The 17,443-nt window shown below is 55.4% G+C and overlaps 2 protein-coding genes across 6 annotated transcripts in view; both read right to left on the reverse strand.

Moving 5' to 3' along the window:
• Positions 1 to 1,701: 1,701 nt before the first annotated feature.
• RASD1 (ras related dexamethasone induced 1) lies at positions 1,702 to 3,579 on the reverse strand. The gene is made up of 2 exons (NM_001044636.2): positions 3,181 to 3,579; positions 1,702 to 2,971 (listed from the first exon to the last, which is right to left on the reverse strand). The coding sequence occupies exons 1-2, from the start codon at positions 3,464 to 3,466 to the stop codon at positions 2,421 to 2,423; spliced, it is 837 nt and encodes a 278-aa protein (NP_001038101.1). The 5' UTR covers positions 3,467 to 3,579; the 3' UTR covers positions 1,702 to 2,420.
• Positions 3,580 to 8,809: 5,230 nt separating this feature from the next.
• Positions 8,810 to 17,443, reverse strand: part of PEMT (phosphatidylethanolamine N-methyltransferase) — a 37,589-nt gene continuing 28,955 nt past the window's right edge. For 2 of the 5 annotated variants that reach the window (XM_015294176.4, XM_015294178.4), the window contains exons 5-8: positions 14,645 to 14,756; positions 10,894 to 10,968; positions 10,300 to 10,360; positions 10,120 to 10,208 (exon numbers count right to left, since the gene is read on the reverse strand). In XM_015294176.4, coding sequence (XP_015149662.2) covers positions 10,306 to 10,360; positions 10,894 to 10,968; positions 14,645 to 14,756 — 242 coding nt within the window. In that variant the 3' untranslated portion in view covers positions 10,120 to 10,208; positions 10,300 to 10,305. Of the gene's footprint in view, positions 10,209 to 10,299; positions 10,361 to 10,893; positions 10,969 to 13,832; positions 13,969 to 14,644; positions 14,757 to 17,443 lie in introns of those variants that run through there. The other 3 variants (XM_015294177.4, XM_015294179.4, NM_001006164.2) reach the window with 2 other exon arrangements.

Genomic DNA, 17,443 nt, shown 5'->3' on the forward strand with positions numbered 1-17,443 from the left:
CAGAGCATGCCAGGGGAGCAGATTTCAGTGGGCTTTGGATGCGTGGGGCTCCCACAGCAACCTGGTGAGCAACGCACCGAGCATCCTACTCTTACAACAGAGAAAGGAAAAGAGGGATTAAAACAAAAGGCATAAATGGCAGCAGCTTTAGTTATTCCCTAAGTGACACAAGTCAGGCTCAACGGGATGGATCAGTTCTGTGTCTGAAATGCTCCAGGGGCTTCCCACAAACACAAACACTGAGCGCACTGAACGTTCGTCAGACGCTCTCTGGAAAGCTCTCGAATGTTGCATTGCATTCAGATGGGTCTCAGAACTCCTTGTCCTCTGTCCTCCTGCTGGGAGCTGCTGGGTGTCGGATGACAACCTGGTGAGCATCTCACCCACTAACAGCTAGGTGACAAGCCCTCGGATCTCACGGTGCCGAGTTAAGGCTGGAAGGTGGAGCAGCTCAGGAGTGGAAGAGGTGAAAAACGGAGCGCTGAAATACGGCGTCAGTTGAGAGCCTGCATCCAAGAGCAGGGAGCATTCAAGTGATGGGAACAGGATCCGTTTGGGTAGGATTTGGCTCCCCACAGCCAAGAGGCAGGTGGTTGTGCTCGCTGGGAGCTGCGGTGGTTGCAGCTCACCCGTAGCTCAGAGATCACTCTGTCCCCGCGGAGTGCTTTGCTAGCGATTTTGGGAAGGTGCCCGTGTGTAAACTGAGCAAAAGCAGAACACCAAGATAAACAAAGCACAATGTACGCTTTTTTATTACTGAAATTACCTTTCTGCCAGCTGCTCCCCGTCCCAGCTCAATAAATTCTTCTGTTTCATGCCTGGACGGAGGTTTCTCCTTTTGGCCAGCTGCTGTTCCTGTCAAACCAGGCCGTGCGAAGAGCTGGAAGGCGCAAAGTGTTTCCAAAGGAATGCCTGGCACTTAGCACAGCAACAAGTTAACTAGAATCCAAGCTTCAGACCAAACTGAAGTGGTTTTGTTTGCACTCTCACTCGCCCACACCTTATGGCTTCAGTAGAATTTTTCCCCATTAATACGCATTAAATGTAGGTCTGTTGTGCAACTTAAGGGTGGAATGGGGCTGCTGAGTGCGATCAGAACCAGAAGGCTGCTTCGGGGAATCCGGAGCTGGGGAGAGCTGCTCTTTGCAGAGCTTTCACTTTTTCCTTTCACTTCCAGCAATGGTTACTGGCACCGAGAGATCAAAGAACATCAGATGCAAAGGTGACCTTTCGAGCAAAGTATTTCCTTTACTCGTGTTGCAAAATAAAAACAATATCCTGAACGGGGCGCAAATGAATCACTCTCTGTTGACATCATTAAAGAGTGTTTATTTAATCGGGGGAAGGCATGAAGCACAATGAGCTCTTTGTAATTAAATGATGTCATTGCACTCGGTCTCTGCTGCGAACCACATGCCAATGCCTGGCGGACTGTGGGACGGACAGCACTGCGGATCAGCGCTGCCCAGCGGAGTGAGGAAAGAGCTTTGGCTCAGCGACCTGCTTGGGTAACAGCGTGCGTGGCCCCGCTGCCCTCTGCGGCCGCCTTCCGAGATGGAAACCTTTGCTCTGGGAGTCAGAGAAAGTGGGGTAATAAAGGCACTGAGTTGAGAGCTGCTCCAGCCTCACAGCTGGGATCCGGCCTGGGTTTGACGGGGTTTGGTTTTGCTGCAGGAGAAGCAAAGGCGAAAAGCCACCAAGTGTCATTTGAAAAAGATTTTTTATTATTTTGTAGAAAAAATAAAACATCACGTTTCAGCCACGGTAGAAACACTCGAAGGTTTTTGTTCATGTCGATGACAACCGATACCTACGTAAAGTGCCTATTGTTTTCTCATTTAAAAAACCCTTCCCGCCCCCCCCCCGCCCCCCAGATCTTGCAAATCAGACAAGACAAATGTAAACAAGAGTCAGTTTTTGGTCCACTGGGGCCGTAACTCTGCAGAGTCTTTGCAACAGCTTAGAAGTGTCTTCTGCACGTGTTTTGCGACCACAGACAAACACACGACACAGAGCCAGAGTCCGTGCACAGCTTCTCAAGTAAAAACAAACAGAAGGAAACAAAAAGAAACCCATAAGCCCCAGGTGAGTTCTCACAGGTCTCTGCCCTCCTGACAGCGATGCCCTGGCCCAAGGCTGGGCGGTTTGGGAGTGCTCATCCCCCCAACTCCCCATCTGCACATTGCCGTTCTCACCTCCCCGTTCCCCTCCTGCCTCCGAATCCTCCCCCTCTCCCACCGTGTGCCCCTGGGGGTGGGGAAGCCGACGGGAGGAGGGAGGCTGGGGAAGAGGCAAATGTGTGCCCAGCTGGGTGCGTGCCCGCCCTCCTGCCTGCCCAGAGTCCCGTTGGAAACGAGCATCCTTCCCCCTTCCCTTCCTTCCTTCCTTCCTCCCTTCTTCCCTCCTCCGCGCCGGGGCTCCTAGCTGATCACACAGCGGTCCTTCTCCTTGCCGTGCCCTCCGCCGATGGCTTTCTCACGGATGTACATGAGGTCGCTGTGGACGCTGGGCCGGCGGGCGAAGGGAGCCACGACGCCGTACGCCTCCTCCGTGCCGCCCCGGCCGCCCTCTTTGAGCAGCTTTTTGCCTTTCAGAGCCTTCTTGTGCAGGATGTCGCAGTACTGGACCGAGACCTTGCGGTGCAGGTCGGGGCTCATCTCGCTGGGCAGTTTGGCCATGGCGAAGAGCGCCTGGAACATCTGATCCAGGCTGCTGTTCTTCTTGGCCGAGATCTCGAAGTAGGCGCATTTCTTGGGGTCTGCGCCCACCAGCTGCTCGATCTCTCGGGGCTGCACCTCCCGGTAAAAGTCCCGGTCGCCCTTGTTGCCGCAGATGACCAGCGGCACCTCGATGTTCTCCTTGGTTTTGTTCTTCAGGCACGACTTGGTCTCCAGGATCTGCTGCTTCAGGCGCTGCACCTCCTCGAAGGAGTCCCGGTTGTCCAGGCTGAACACGAGGATGAAAACGTCACCTGGGGACGAAGCGGGGCCGTGAGATGGGGACGCACACACTGACCCGTAGGTACACAGGAGAGGGGAGAACCAGGCAAGAAAGTCGCCCACCCGACGCAGGCACAACATCCCACCCAGAGATGGGCGGAAAACCACCTCTAAAGGGGAAAACCACCCCAACTCCAACAGAAGAACCCCCGTTTCCTCCTGGAGCTCCTCAGCCACGTACCTGTGAGGATGGACAGGCGCCGCATGGCGGGGAAGGGGTGGTTGCCCGACGTGTCCAGGATGTCGAGCTGGTAGACCTCACCGCGGATGCTGTAGAACTTGCGGTGGAAGTCCTCGATGGTGGGCGTGTACTGCTCCTCGAAGCGGCCGGTGAGGAAGCGCGAGACGATGGCCGTCTTGCCCACCTTGGAGGAGCCCAGGATGACCATGCGGTAGCAGTTCTTGGCGGGGATGCTCAGCTCAGCCTCGCTGGGACACATCTTCTTGATCATCGCTGCCAGTTTCATTGAAGCCGGCCGAAGTGCAGCTTGCGCCGAGAGGACGAGGAGGAGGAGGAAGGCGAGGTGTGCCCGGCTGCTCGGCCCAGCTCTCTCCCAGGCTGGAAGGCCGCTCTGAGCTCTGCACGCCCGCGGTCCCCGCGTTATATGGAGGATGCGGCGCCCGCCCCTCGGCGCGTCACGGCCCGGGGCTGAGTCAGCGCCGCCCCGCCCCGCACACAGCGCGGTTCCGTCCCGCGGGCGGTGCGGCTGTGGGTGCGGGTCTCGGCGATCCGCCCGCCCCAAACGGGGTTCGGAGGGTCCGGGACGCGGAGCGGAGCGCTCGGGGAGCCGCAGCCCGGCTTCGTTTCGCGCTTACAGTCCCGTGCGGGGGAAAAAGCAGCAGAAATGGCGCTTTTGGGGGAGTTAGGGGCACAGCGCAGGAGTGGGAGCCGAGAGTCGGGGTCCCGCCGGGTGCTGCAGCCCGGGGAGGGGGACTTCGTGCCGCTGCTTCTTGCTGAGATCCCGGCCCGACCTCAGCCCCCGCTGCCCCAGGCTGATACAAGCCCGTCCTCAGCTCCTTCCTCAGCCCTGTCCCGAGCCCAGCCTCGGCCCGACCCTATCCCAGTCTCAGCTCATCCCGACCTTATCCCGACCCTATTCTCGTCCCGACCCCAACCCGCTCCCCATCCCGACCCCGTCCCATCCCCTGCCCGCACCCCGCCGCCTGCAGCTCCTCCCGCCCCCGCTAGAGCGCGGCCGAGGGCCCCACCACGGCTCGGGCTGAACCTCCCCCCCTCCGAGGAGGACACGGCCGCACCCCGGACCCGCAGCCCCCCGGGCAGGAAGGGATGATGCTCGCAGGGATGCAGGGATGCTCCTGCCGGCAGCGGGCTCTCACCGGAGATCGGTGCGATTGAGAAACTTTGGATGAACAACACCTCTGAGGATGTTCAACCAAACAAACGCAGCGACTTTGCAAAAGTCAGTGCTTAAACGTGGCTCCGAAAAGCAGAAGCCCCGCCTGCAACGTTGCACGGGACTCAGGAACGGGTGGAAGCTGCAATGTGTGGAGCACGGGGCATTTCAGCAGCGCTGCTGAGGAAATGGATGCTGCTGAGCTGGCCGTCTCCTCTGGGGGTGTTCTCGCACTTGGAGGTTCATTTAAGCACTCTCCAATGATTTATGGAGGAGCTGCAGCTGCGAAGCAGCAGCCGGAGAGCCGCAGCTCTGGTGGAGTCCATGGGACACCGTGTGGATGGGATGGAGCCCGTATTGATCTGAGTGCGAGACAGCCAGCAGCGCCCAGGGCCCTTATAAAGCACAAATGTATCAACCCAAAATAACGAAAAGATCATTTAATTGCAGCAGCTGATGGAAAGCAGCAGGAGGAATAAGAAGTGCCTACCTCTGGGGGACAGACACACCAAATACCTTGATTAGATCTTGTTGGTAACCGTACCCCTATTAATAGTGCCAGGAATGGGTAAAAATAGCCTGCTCGAAGCCTCCTCTTGGGTTAGCAGGCTTTAGCAAATGGAAAATCCATTTCTCCAAAGGGCTCTTTGGTGACAGCGGAGGCGTGGGCTGGGTGTGGGGGTGCGACAGGAGCTGTGAGCCCCGGGTACGAGGAGTGGGACCGGGGCCGGCAGAGCCCACATCCACCATCCATCAGCCCTGGACGCGGTACCCGGGGCTCTCTCAGAGTCACGCAGAGCCGGAGCAGAGCAGCATTGCCAGGCATTAAGCCTCAGTCCCCCAGGAGCACCTCGGCACTGCCGCTGCACACAGAGCACGCTCGCCTGCATCCTTTGATGGATGAGCGCGGCCCCACCTCGCTGCAAGGCAGCGCCTTCCCGTGGATACGGCTGTCAAAAAACCACCACCTCTTTCTGAGCTGGCCGCAGATTGCCTGAGCCTGAAGCAGGGGCAGCTATGGCAGCGTTCCCCCCACCTGCAGTCCAACCCACCCCGCTGGGTGCTGGCTTTGCAGGCTTTGCAGGATGCGGGCTCTGTGCTTCCTCATGCAGCCGCTGTGCACGAAGCCCGCAGGCTGGGGAACCTCTCCTGCAACCCAACATCCTCAGCACTGATCGCTCCCTGCTGTCTCGCTGTTTCTTTTCACCCATCCGTGTTTCTACCTCAAACTCAACAGAATCCCACGAAAGTGGCACAAAGGGGCAGAACGTGCAGCTCCCCGGGGTCCCACCCGGACACGCTGTGCCAGTGGAGGTGGAGGAAGCAAAATGTACCAGAAAGCTGTGAGCGTGCATGGCACAGCTGAGCCTGGAAGGGGAGACCTGGAGGGATGCTCGGAAAGGAACAATTGCATCAGCACACAGCTCTGCTTGCTGTTGGAGCCAAGAGGTGTCTGCACCCTGGGGCTGTGCTGCTTCCCATGGGTCCAAGGGGCTAAAAGATGAGAAGGGAATGTGTCCCAGAGCACACGGCCCCCAGACCCCTCCTGGCCCATGGAGAGGAGTGGATGCCACGTGAGCTCCGTATCTCCGCTCTTAGAATTTACCAGGTCCTGTTGTCCCGTCCCACCAAGCACAGCACTGGGGACTTCATGTGTGTGCACACCCCCAGCCCTGCACTCCTGGCTCCCAAATTCCTGCTGTTTTCCCTCAGGCCCCAACTGCTGCCCCGCTGCTCCCTGGGATGGAGCCAGCAGGGAGGAGCACTGAGCAGGGCAGGCAGGGAGGGCTCCGCTGTAGCTCCCGTGTGTCCCGAGGAGAAAAGCATCTGATTAAATCAAGATGCAGGACCCAGGGTTGCTCTTCATTCCCTGTATTATTAGCTTGTCTCATTTTATTAAATCCCCTTTACAGCTTTTCAAAAGAAGCACATAATTCACAACGTATAATTTTTCCCAGATGAGATGCAGGGCAGCAGTGGGCTGCTGTGTCTCTGGGCATGGGAGGGGGGGCTGCTTTTGTTTCTTTCCTTCTACCACCCCCTACTTTTTTTCGGCAATGCTTTTCATGTCTCCTGTTTCCCTTGGGGTCTGATCAGTAGGGGCTGGACAGCTGGAGACACCTCAAATCCCCAACTCCTGCTTGCACGGAATCATAAAATCACCACCAAGGTTGGAAAAGACCTCTAAGATCATCCAGTCCGACCAGCATGGCTCCCTCTGTGGCATCACATGTGCGTGGGGCAGCTCTGTGCACTGCTCTCCTGGCGTTCTGCATCCTCTCCCCTTCTCCCATTGCCTTTTTTGATGGGCTTCTAATTATCATGCCTGGGATGGGACCCAACTCACAGCTGTGCCGTGCGCATGGAGCGGCCAAGCGCTGCACGGGGCTCAGCTTCACAGCCCAGGGACAGTGGAAGCATCTGGACCTGTACCCAACACCAGCAGCACCTGCTCACCTCTGAGGAGCATCAGACACCCTGGGATTAGAGAGAAATGTCACCTGTAACCAGACCTGGGCGGCTCCGGGCCTGGAATATAGGGCATGGGGGAGAGAGAGGCTCGGTGACCCCAGCAGATGCGTTGCTACAGATTTCAGGAGGGTTCCCATGGAAATGGCAGCAGCTGCCAGGGCAATGGGACAAAAATAAAAGGCCTTCAGATGAAAGCAGAGCCCGAGAGGCAGCAATCAGAGATGGGCTCTCCAGGCTGTGGGGCTGCTTGGCACTGGCATCCCGCTGCGGCAGGGCTGGGGCAGGTGCAGGCAGCCCATGTGAGGATAAGTCCCATCACATCCCCTCCTCCGGGGCTCTGATGAAGCAGTCGGTGCCCAACCTGCTCCTGAAAGCCCACGTACCGCCGGGCAGCACTGTGCTCAGTCCTCACTCTTCCTTCCGCACCAAACCCCAACTCACCCACCGGTGCCAGACCAACCCACACCCCCTGTATGGCCACACCGATCCTCGGCGCAGGGAATCAGTGCAGGAGCACCTGCAGAGCCCTGGGGCCTCGTTCTCCTCTTGCTGCCCTCATTGCAAAACTGCCAACTCAGCAAATCCCAGCCAGGACCGTGCGGGATGATGCGGGGCTGCAGCCGCTGCCAGCTCTGCTGATGCGAGACGTGCTCGCTCGATTGCGACCCATGTTTGTTCTCTGTTACTGCCTAATAGTGTTTGTGTTCCACGTAAGGGCCGATAGCCTTTTTTCCCCGAGGTGAGGGAAGTGCAGTGCTGGACGTAAGCAAACATGGCACAGAGGTGATGGGTGGTCGCTGTGGAGTGTGGGGCTCCAGGGCTGCTTGTCTGGCCCTGATGCCTCCAAGGAACAGCAATCAGGATGTAACCCAGTGTGCCCCTGCAGAGGGGATCCCAGCAGTGCCATGCACTGCAGCATCTTGGCTTTGTATGGGCAGTTTTCCCTGAAAAATATGCCATGGAGTTTAATGCGTTCAATGCCACGTGCATACGGGATCGCGTGCGCATGGAGCACGTGTGAGGTTGGCACAGAAAGGGAATGTGGGGCAGAACCCTGCTGACATGTGACCGAGGGCAGTGCTGGGGTCTGGGCTGAGCGGGGTGAGCGGGGACACAGTGTGAAGTGGCCGCACTGACCTGGCTGTCCCTGCCCGCCAGAAGTTGTCATTTAACCAGCTCCTCCTTTCCTGGTGTTTGCATTGGAGAAATGCACCGAGCACAGGGAGTTATCTGCTGCATCTGCACACGGCCTCGTGCCACTTTCCCCCAAGGCTGCAAACAAACTGCTGTGCCAAAACTGAACATCACAGCACGCCCCGCATGGCACCGGCAGAGCGAAATCGGGCACAGCCCCAGAGATGAGCAACGCAAAGCAGGAGGAGAGAGGGAAGGGCTGGGTGTGAAGCACCCACTGCAGCACCGAGCCCCTGAGCCTTTGGGATGCCATGAGTTTGCAAGGGGAGCGTGGCCCCATCAGTGGGTTTATGGTGGTACACACCATCCTGGGGGGGTTATCCTGGTTGGGGATAGGAGTCGCGCAGCCAGAGTTCCCCATCCTAGTGCTGGTCCCTGCACTGGGAGTGAGGCAGCACCAACACGGCCCTCGCTGTGTGCCCACTGGAGCAATCCTTCCTAACAAGCACGCGGCTCTTCTGCAAACACCGATTTCACCTCTCGACAAATACGAATTTATTTGCACAAGTGACTTCGAGCCTGGATTGGCAACTCTGACACGAATGTCTGCACAGTGCAATGGATCCTCTCCTTGCTGGTTGCTATGGCACTGGGCCGCTTTAGCCTCTGTCTATAAACATTCGCCGTGGAGGGGATGTGGAAACTTATCTAAAAATAAAATACTATGCCCAAGTCTTTAGGAGGAAGGTCGTCGAGATACCAATAAAAAAATAATCCTTGTGCAATGGCTCAGAAACAGAAACACAGCGTCCCTGAGCCCCGCTGGAGGAAACAGGAAAAGAAAGAAAAGAAGAGAAAGAAACCGACACTTTTAATTCCCGTTGAGCAATGCTGGAAGGGTGAGTTACAGCCGGGCACGAGCAGGAGGGAATGGGGCCGTCGTGCTGCGAGAAGAGAGGACCTTCTCCAGAGGGGACGTTGTGATGCTGGGACGAAGCGCGGCGTCACCGCGGGACAGACTCAGCCCACGTCCCCGCGGGAGCCGGGAGCATCACTGCTCCCTTCCCTTTAGTTTTTTGGTGGGATTTTTTGGTCATTTATAGCTTATTTCTCAAACCGTTCTGGGAATCTGTAAACACTGAGCGTGGGGCTGTGGCGTCAGCCCTGGAACCTTCTTTCTGGGGCCGGATCCAGCAGCAGGGATGAGCCCAGGCTGCGTTTCATCCCGGCTGGTGAGGGCAAGGCACTGTGTGGTGGGATGGTGGGCAGGACATCGTGTGGCCGTGGGGAAAGGAGGAGCTGCATGGGCTTGGAGGGGCTGGATGGGGTTTGTCCCTGGGACACAGAGAGCCATGGGGCAGTGGGGCACTGGCACCAGGGGACTGCTCGCTCTGCTGATGGGGACTGAATCTTTCCATTGGTCTTCTCCACTCCCAGCCTGGTTTCTCCATGCTGGGGCTTTGCCATGAGTCAGCTGCCATGTCTCTGTCCTCTCTGGCAGTGGTTTAGGTGGGACATTTATGTCTGCATGCCCTGCTGTCCCCTGTCTGGGAGCCTTTGCAAATAGCACAAAGATGCTACAGAGCTCTGCGGTGGTGGGAAAGCACTGGGGTGGATGAGGAGGCCTCTCTGCTCCAGAGGGGTTTATGGTCAGATTTGTAGTGGTTGCCCTTCTTCCTTCCCCTGCAGCTTGAGAACTGCATGGGCACCGCTTTGATCAAGCCATGCCTCTTTGGCAGTGTCTGTTTTCTACAGAGAATCAGTGTGCACTGCCCTCCTTTCCACGTCCAGCCTGCAGAGTGAGCAACGAGGTCCAACGTGCTGTCCAAAAAGCACAAAGTGCCCAACGCTGAGGAACAGCCATCCAATGCACCCCGTCCTTAGCAGCCGTGGGCACAGAGGATCACCTGCTGCTGTGCTGCTGCATGCTCAGACCTCGCTTCCAAAAGGCCCCTGGTGCCTCCATCGCTGTTCTGCCCTTCAGGCCGGGACTGGAGCTGGGTTGCTTCATCCCTGCAGATCTTCAGCTGTCAGTGTGGGAGGACAGGTCGGGGGGCTGAACGGGGCTCTCTGGCTCCGTGCCGTGCTCACACTGTTCCTCTGATGGCTTCCAAGACTGCAGGGTGCTCAGTTGGCTCATTAGGGGTTGCTGGGCTAATTACTAGGAAACATCTCTGTAGGAAAATGGGCAAATCGGACAGCACGGGGAGCGCAGGGCACGCTGCACTGAGGTGTCCAAGGCACTGCACTGTGAGAGGCAAAGAGCAGAGTCTGGTAAGGACCTCGTGCAGAACCCATCTGCCCTCCGGAGCACACGGCACGGCCATTTGGAAACGTACCTGTCACTAATTGCTCTTTGCTCCCTTCTGTTTCTGACGGTAGATTTCCTCTGTGAAAGGCCTGTGGGTGCAGGCACAGGAGGAGAGCAAAAGAAGGGGGGGAAGAAGATGAAACCGTGAGTGCTGTGCGCTCTGGGGGAGCCCACCTCCCACCTCCCACGAAAGACCTTTCCCAGTGCTTCTGGGGACCATTCTGGGCTGTTTCACCCAGGGCTGCGGGGTGAAATATCAGAGAAGCCCTTCCAAGAAATTACCAAATGCAAAATGTTCTCCTTGCACCCCATCGGGTGCCACAATGAGCCCTTTAACTGCCTTCCTCGCTGCTTTCATATAGACAGACTTAGGCATCCGAAAGAGAAGAAAACCTTATTTTGATAAAAATAAACAAATGCACAAACGTTCCTAGAACTCAGCACATCGTTTCAGAAAGGAATCTGCCCATTATCAAAACAATTGGGAAACAATCCTCTGTTTTCCTTATTCCCCGCTGAATGCATCGGAAAAAACATCTCTGCTTCTGCAGTTCCCCGAAACCTCGGGAGTTAAAACTGGTAGCAATAATGAGAAGCTCTCCAGTTTTGCAGAACTACTCACCCCTCGTACAGCACTGCAATTGTGTAGGAAATTGCCACTACAGCTGTCAGCAAAAGGCCAGCTGGGCTCGCATGCCTGTTTTGAAAGAGAAGGAAAAGATCAGGTGAGTACAAGGGCTTATGCAAGACCTGCTTTAGAAAGTGAAATGAGACGTTATTGCTCCACGAGAGCACTTGCTCATTAAACTGAAGTGAACAAAAGGTGGATCTTTTTGTGTGTGCTTAATGTTAACTGTCTTAGACAGATGTTACTTGGCAAAGACTCTTCCCCAGCCTACTTCGGCAACTTCTTTCAAGTCTGATCCCCGCATGTCTCTGTTCAGAGAGTTTCTGCTTTGATGCTAAGTCCTGAGATTATAAGGCTGCTTAATAGCTGAGCAGCTGCTTATGTACGGCCGTGGCTCCCAGCCAGCGCTATAAGGGAAATGCCTGATGTGCACAGAAATACGGCCACCCGGGGTGCAGGAGGCACCTGGCAGACAGAGCAGCGTATGGTTCTGTAGACACTGAGCTGAGCCATCGCAGGCTGAGATGGAAGGGATCGAAGGGATGGCAAGGATGGGAAGGGACGGAAGGGGTGGACAGAATAGAAGGAATGGGAAGGAATGGGAACGGACGGAATGCGTGGACAGAATAGAAGGGATGGGAAGGTTTGGAAGAGATGGCAAAGAATGGCTGCTGAAGGCAGTGGGGTCATTGCTAAGGTCCCAGGATCCCAGAAATCTCCAAACCAGGTACCAAGAGCACTCCATGGTGTGCAAACGCCCCACAGAGTTCCAGTCTCATCTCCACAGCAAGGAGCATGGCTGTGTCCAGCTCATCGCTTAGCATCAGACTCCCAAACCTCCTTTCTGCATCCTATGCCCCCAGCTACTGGCTGCACGTGTAGCCTTTCATTAGGGCACTGCTGCTTGCCTTTAATTGCTGGTTGGAGCTCAGCTCTCTGAGGGGGACAGGAGTTGGCTGTCAGCAGGAAAATATACTTATCTGGTCCCTGGTGAGGGTAAACATCTTGCAACCTTCGTGCAAGGGGACCAGCCCTGCTGGGAAAAAGTGCCTTCAGAGGAGAGACCAAACGACCTGAGCCCCATACCACCCAAAGCAGCCCTCAGGTAGCACCCGGCCACATCAGTTCCTGCAGAGATGCACACAAACCTTCACTTTTCCACTGCTCCCATTTTGCATCAAGTTCTTTTCTTCTCTCATTAGGAAACATGGGACAACTTCTTCACTCCCAACCCCCTGCTATTACATGCTTAGTCATGTCTCCTCCCTTGATTTGTATCAGAGAGAACAAATTTGCATGATTGTTTGTTGACAGCAAGACCTCTAATTGCATCATTTGGCTGCAGCGCCTGCTCTGATTTACACAGCCCGTTGCCATGAGTTAAAGCACTTCCCCTGCCACAGATACACCAGGCCGTCTCCAGACAACTAATGCTCCATTTGTCTTTTGGGAGAAACGAGGCTGCTCGACTGGAGCAGTGAGAAGCATCTTGGCGTTTCACTCCTCTTACGAGCTCGACCTACTTCTTGGGCAGCAGCTCATTTTGTAGCAGGGTCAATGATGAGTCAGTCGGGTAGGTTTTGTGGTCCTGGTAGCAGCCAGGGGCTTTTTTGAGAGAGTCTGTCTGTCCCCAGCCCTTGCTGCAGCTCCACATTGCTGCGAATGTTTTGCAAGAGCGATGCTTGTGTGCTCACATCCCTTCCAGCACTGTTAGTCCTGAGCACTGAACATGGCTATGTGCTCCTGTTGTAGGCTCCCTGCTCCCATTTTCATGACAAAGTGTTGAGGAAACCTCTCCCTGTGCATCCCATAGGCACAGCAAGGAGCCCCGGCTGCCCTGTGCCCATTGCTTACTGTGTGCAGAAGGGGTCAAAGTGCTGCCCGCTGCGTACTTAGCAGATGCATTTGTCTTGTCCCAAGAGCTGCCATTAGCTGAGTCTGGGATATGTGCAACATCCTGGAAAGGAGAAAATAGCATCTCTGGCCTCGAGTGATGCTCTTAATGCCGGAGTCCTAATCACAGGCAGTCTGGGGTGCTGCCAGACTCGCTTACGTTACGCACTATGTACCCTTGTGGATGTAAATGAATCAAATCCTTGGGCTCCGATGCCACGATATGGGGTGTAATACATCACTGAGGGAGGAGAAATATGCTCTACATTTCAGGCCTGTCCAAAACCAGCCAGAAGTTGTGCTCCTCCTGTGCCAACAGCTCAGCTGCACATCCCTGCTGCCAGAATGCTGGCCCTGACCCACATCTCACAGCCCTGTGGCCCCGTGGAGAGCTCAGGAGAGCCCTGGGATCCCCATTACAACTCAGAAACCCAAGCAGAGACTTCGGGGAAGAGAGACAGTCACCACCACGGCGTGCAGGGCTGTGTGGAGCTCCCCTGGGGCCAGGCGTGCCGTGCCCTGGTGCCACTTTGCACAGCTCCAGCAATTTGTCAACAGCAATTGTTGCTCACGCCTCGCTGCCCTTTATGGTGGCAGCCTTATAATGAGAAAAAGAGGCAATCGTGCTGTTGTCTCCAGCCGCTTCAGGCTTCTTTTGCCCAGGACTGTGGCTGAAGACCAAAGCGAAGTGCACCCGGCATGAAGTTGCTCCGTCGTGGGGGTGAGGGAGGAATTTCTACAACATGAACAGCTCGAGAGGACTCATCTGGCTGGGCAGGGATTCCAGGAAATGGCTCAATTGTAGAATAATACAAATCTCCTTACAAGCTCTCCATCCAAATACCTCCTTGTGGGTTGGCATGTGCGGTTCTGTCCCCCCGTCCCCCGCAGCCCCTGTCCCCCAGCTCTCAGGCACCGTTTCCCAGGGCTTGGACCCAACCCAGCTGCCACGGGGCTGCAAAGAAGGCAAAGGGTGCTGTGCAGTGAGCCCTGCTGGCTGCAGGGGGGGATGTCAAAGTGCAGAACAAATGTCACAAGGCTCGGCGACATCGGCTTTATTCATTAACAGGGGCCAGAAAGCACTGCAGTGCTGTGCATGTGGCTGGGAAGGCGAGAAGTGGCAAAGTGCTTTGTTTTCCCACTGAGGTATAAGAGAGGTGTCCCACGTGGCAGTGCCTGTGCAAAACACCTGGTGATAAAGTCCAGCAGTACTCTATGGGCTCCCAACACAACCCTGCCGTGGTTTTTACTCCCGGGCAAATAAATAAAATGTGATATCAAATGAAAACCACATAAAACTTATTACACAGAATAGAGTATATTGCTCATTTACTGCTAAATTACAGCCTATTCATTTCCTCCTAAGCAGGCTATTAAGCCGTGTTGTATCACATGAGGAGTGTTTCGGAAGTGCTATCACCATGCAGAGGGGGGGAGGAGTGCTGGCTTGTTTTGTTTCTTCCAGAGGTAATTACAGGGTCACACCAATCCCTGGTATCAGTGCCTGGCCCCCGCTGAGTGACACCCGGCATGAGTTCGGCCCTGGCTGTTGATTTTTCCACGTGCAGAGCTTGCCAAGGACCCCATTTGGCTGCAGCGTTTGCTGATGTTTCCTCTCCCCAGCGCTCGGCCGTTATTTATTTTTTGACAATTAATGCCACGCGTCTTTTTGTGACAGAGAAAGGTTTTGCGTGTGCAAAAATAGTTGGGAATTGAGAAGCCAGGGCGTGCTGCTCTTCCCCTGCTGCTTTACTCCCCAGCTGTGTCATTGCCGTCACCAAACGTTTCTTTGACAGCTGATTCGAGCCAACATCTTACCCCCCCAGGTACCATGGCAGGAGCACATACTCACATGAGGGACCAGCCCAGGTAGACGGCCGTGCTGCCCCAGTACATGGGGTTATCCAGGATGCTGAAGGGGAAGCAGGTCACTTTCGCCTCCATCAGGATGCCAAAGTAATCCCCTGTAGGGTGAACAAAGAGTTTCTCATTAGGCTCCACGAAGTGGGGGGGGGGGGATCAGCAAGCAATGCCACGGGGCATCCCTGCCATGGAGGCAGAGCAACGGCAAACAAAGGGTTTTGCTGCTGACTTCCAGGCTGAGAAAACAGCAGCAAATAGGCTGTGTTTACTCCATCTCCATCAGCTTTTCCGGGAATGGCTCTCTGCCCACCAGGAAGGGTTGTGCCTTTGTGCATTGCGGTGAGGCGATGGCAGTTCCATTCCTCATTGGGACGCGGCTCTCGAGGTCCCGACTGGTTGCTTCTGCTTTTTTGTTTGAAAATCGCCCCTCTGGAGCCACTTGACAAGGAAGCGAGTGCACAGGATCAAAAACATTTAATGGGGAAATAAGCCCAGTGCACAGTAATGGTGTTTCGTGATGGTACAGCTGAGACCGTTGCCACCAAATGCTCCCATTCAGTGCCACTCTTATCTCATAGTTCAGAGAATTTCTCAGAATTTCAGAAAATAGCACCTCTGCCTACAACACGCTCAATTATCGGCATGATGATGATGATGATAATAGGTGATTTTCATCTGTAACGAGGAAAGCTTTCAGAACTGTCAGCTTCCAACCGGCTTCCTATCAACCTCGGAGTAATCTTCCCATGACAAGCGGGGAGATGTGTGCAGCGTGCAGCTCGCAAGAGGCATTTTGGGGGAGTGACAGGGCTGGGATGCAGAGCTTTGGCTTCTCTTGGGCTTATAATGAGACCACGGAGGCCAGCGAGGATTTTGCTCCGTGTCCTGGGCACAAGACACAGCATAACCCAGAGAGCAGCCCATGGCCATGGGTTGTGTTCCCAGCCCATTCCCTGCCCTTGGGCAAATCTCCTCCGTCCCTCCCAGTGCCATTGTGCACCGATCACAATACCAGTCTTTCTCGTAGTGCAGTGGGGGTGAGGATTAATGGATGGTGAGAAAGTGCTTGGAAATTCAGATAAAAGGCATGATGGGAGTGCAAAGTATTCAAGGTTATTATTATTACCTGGATCGTGGTGTAATTTCTTTGACCTCACGTGGTGCAAAAACATTTATTTCCAAGGATAAATGGCGCCTGCCCAATTATACAGTGCTTTTGGGCTTTAACTACAGGCCACTAAGTGAGATAATTGCCTGGTATTCACACGACATGTTCTCACAGTCGCTTGGCAATGCAGCTCGGAGATTGTTCTGCTAGAAAGCCCCCCCGAAGCCACAGCCCATTGCTGTGCTTTCTTCTGTGTCAAAACGTTCATTATCCCCTGCCCGCCCTCGCCTTCGGGTGGAACACTTTGCTCCCCAAAGGGCGCTGGCACCGGGGAGGTTTGCACAAAGTGAATGCAAGCAGCAGCGAGGACCTGCAGACCTTCTATCCTTACATATAGCAGTGCTTCCCACAGCCCCCTGAGCCCGACCCGGAGCTGCTGGGTCCACCGTGACCCACTGATGGAGTCTGGTCAGGTCCGATTTGCTTGAAATCTTGGTCAGAGCTGGAAGGAGCTGTGCTTGGATTAGGGCATGCAGCGCAGCCCTCAGCCTTTGGAAGTCAAGCACTTGTTATTGCCTGTGTCAGAAAATAAGGCAAATGGCTCCAAAACAAATTCCAGCCAGTGCATGGCTGGGAGAAGGGGACAGAGAGGGGCTGCCAGGGCAAGGGGCTGCATCCAGCCACAGCAGAGAATGGGACTGGCACTGCTGGGATCTAATGGGCAGCCCTGATGCAATCTGCTTGTCCTGCCTGCTTCAGCACTCACTGCTTTAAGAAAACCCAAAAGGGAAAGGTCCGATGCTGTCTCAGTCAGTTTATTAAATGCTTGGGAATCTCTTGCTCTCTCAAAACTTCTCTTGAGCTCAGCTGACTGAGAAGAAGCAGGATGAGGTCATTACCCTCTTCTTACTGAAGAAGCTCAGCCCTTTGCCACCCGTAGCAAGAAGTGCCAGCACTGCCTGCGCCAGTGTGGTGCGTGCAAAAGGGTGGTGAGAGCACAGTCCTGAGCCAGACAGCACCCACGTGAGCCCCCTGAGACCTGCAGACCCCTCCTTCTTGCTGCTGGCTCAGCAAGATGAGCACAAATGCCACTACAGACCACCAGCACCCAACTCCTCCCTGCTCAGAGCACAGGTCTGTGCCCCTGCTTACGCTGAGCCTGACTCACCTGTTTGCTTTCCCCCTGCGGTTCAGGCCCAGTGGGTCCTCGTGGGCAGTGAATCAGGCTTTGCGTAAGCAAGCCCAGAGCTGGCTGTGCTTCAGAAGCACTCAACCAGCTCGAGCTGATGGGTGCTGCCCTGCCCGGCCTCCCGGACGTGTCTCCATGCACGCAGCATCGCTGCTGGGCTGTGGGTGCGTTCTGCCCCATGGCTGGGGGGCAGGGATGCAACACAGGGCCAGGAGCATCGATGCTGAGAGCACACGTCCAGGAGAACCGGGATCTGTTTCTGGCAGCAGGATCTTGGCCAACTCAACACATTTCTTTGCAACTCGACTTGAAAGCAAGAAGGCTTATTCCCTCCCTCTCTTCTTCCTGGAGACACGGCAGGAGCTAATTGAATTTGGTTTGTAAAGCACTTGCAAAAAGCACAGCCTAAATGCAGTGTCAAAGCTGGGGCTGTGATTATTCCAGCCAGCGGGAGCTGCCCCTTTCCTCCGGTATTTATTGTTCCTGTCTCT

Source organism: Gallus gallus, chromosome 14 (genome assembly GCF_016699485.2).
Source record: "Gallus gallus isolate bGalGal1 chromosome 14, bGalGal1.mat.broiler.GRCg7b, whole genome shotgun sequence".
Lineage (NCBI taxonomy): Eukaryota > Metazoa > Chordata > Aves > Galliformes > Phasianidae > Gallus > Gallus gallus.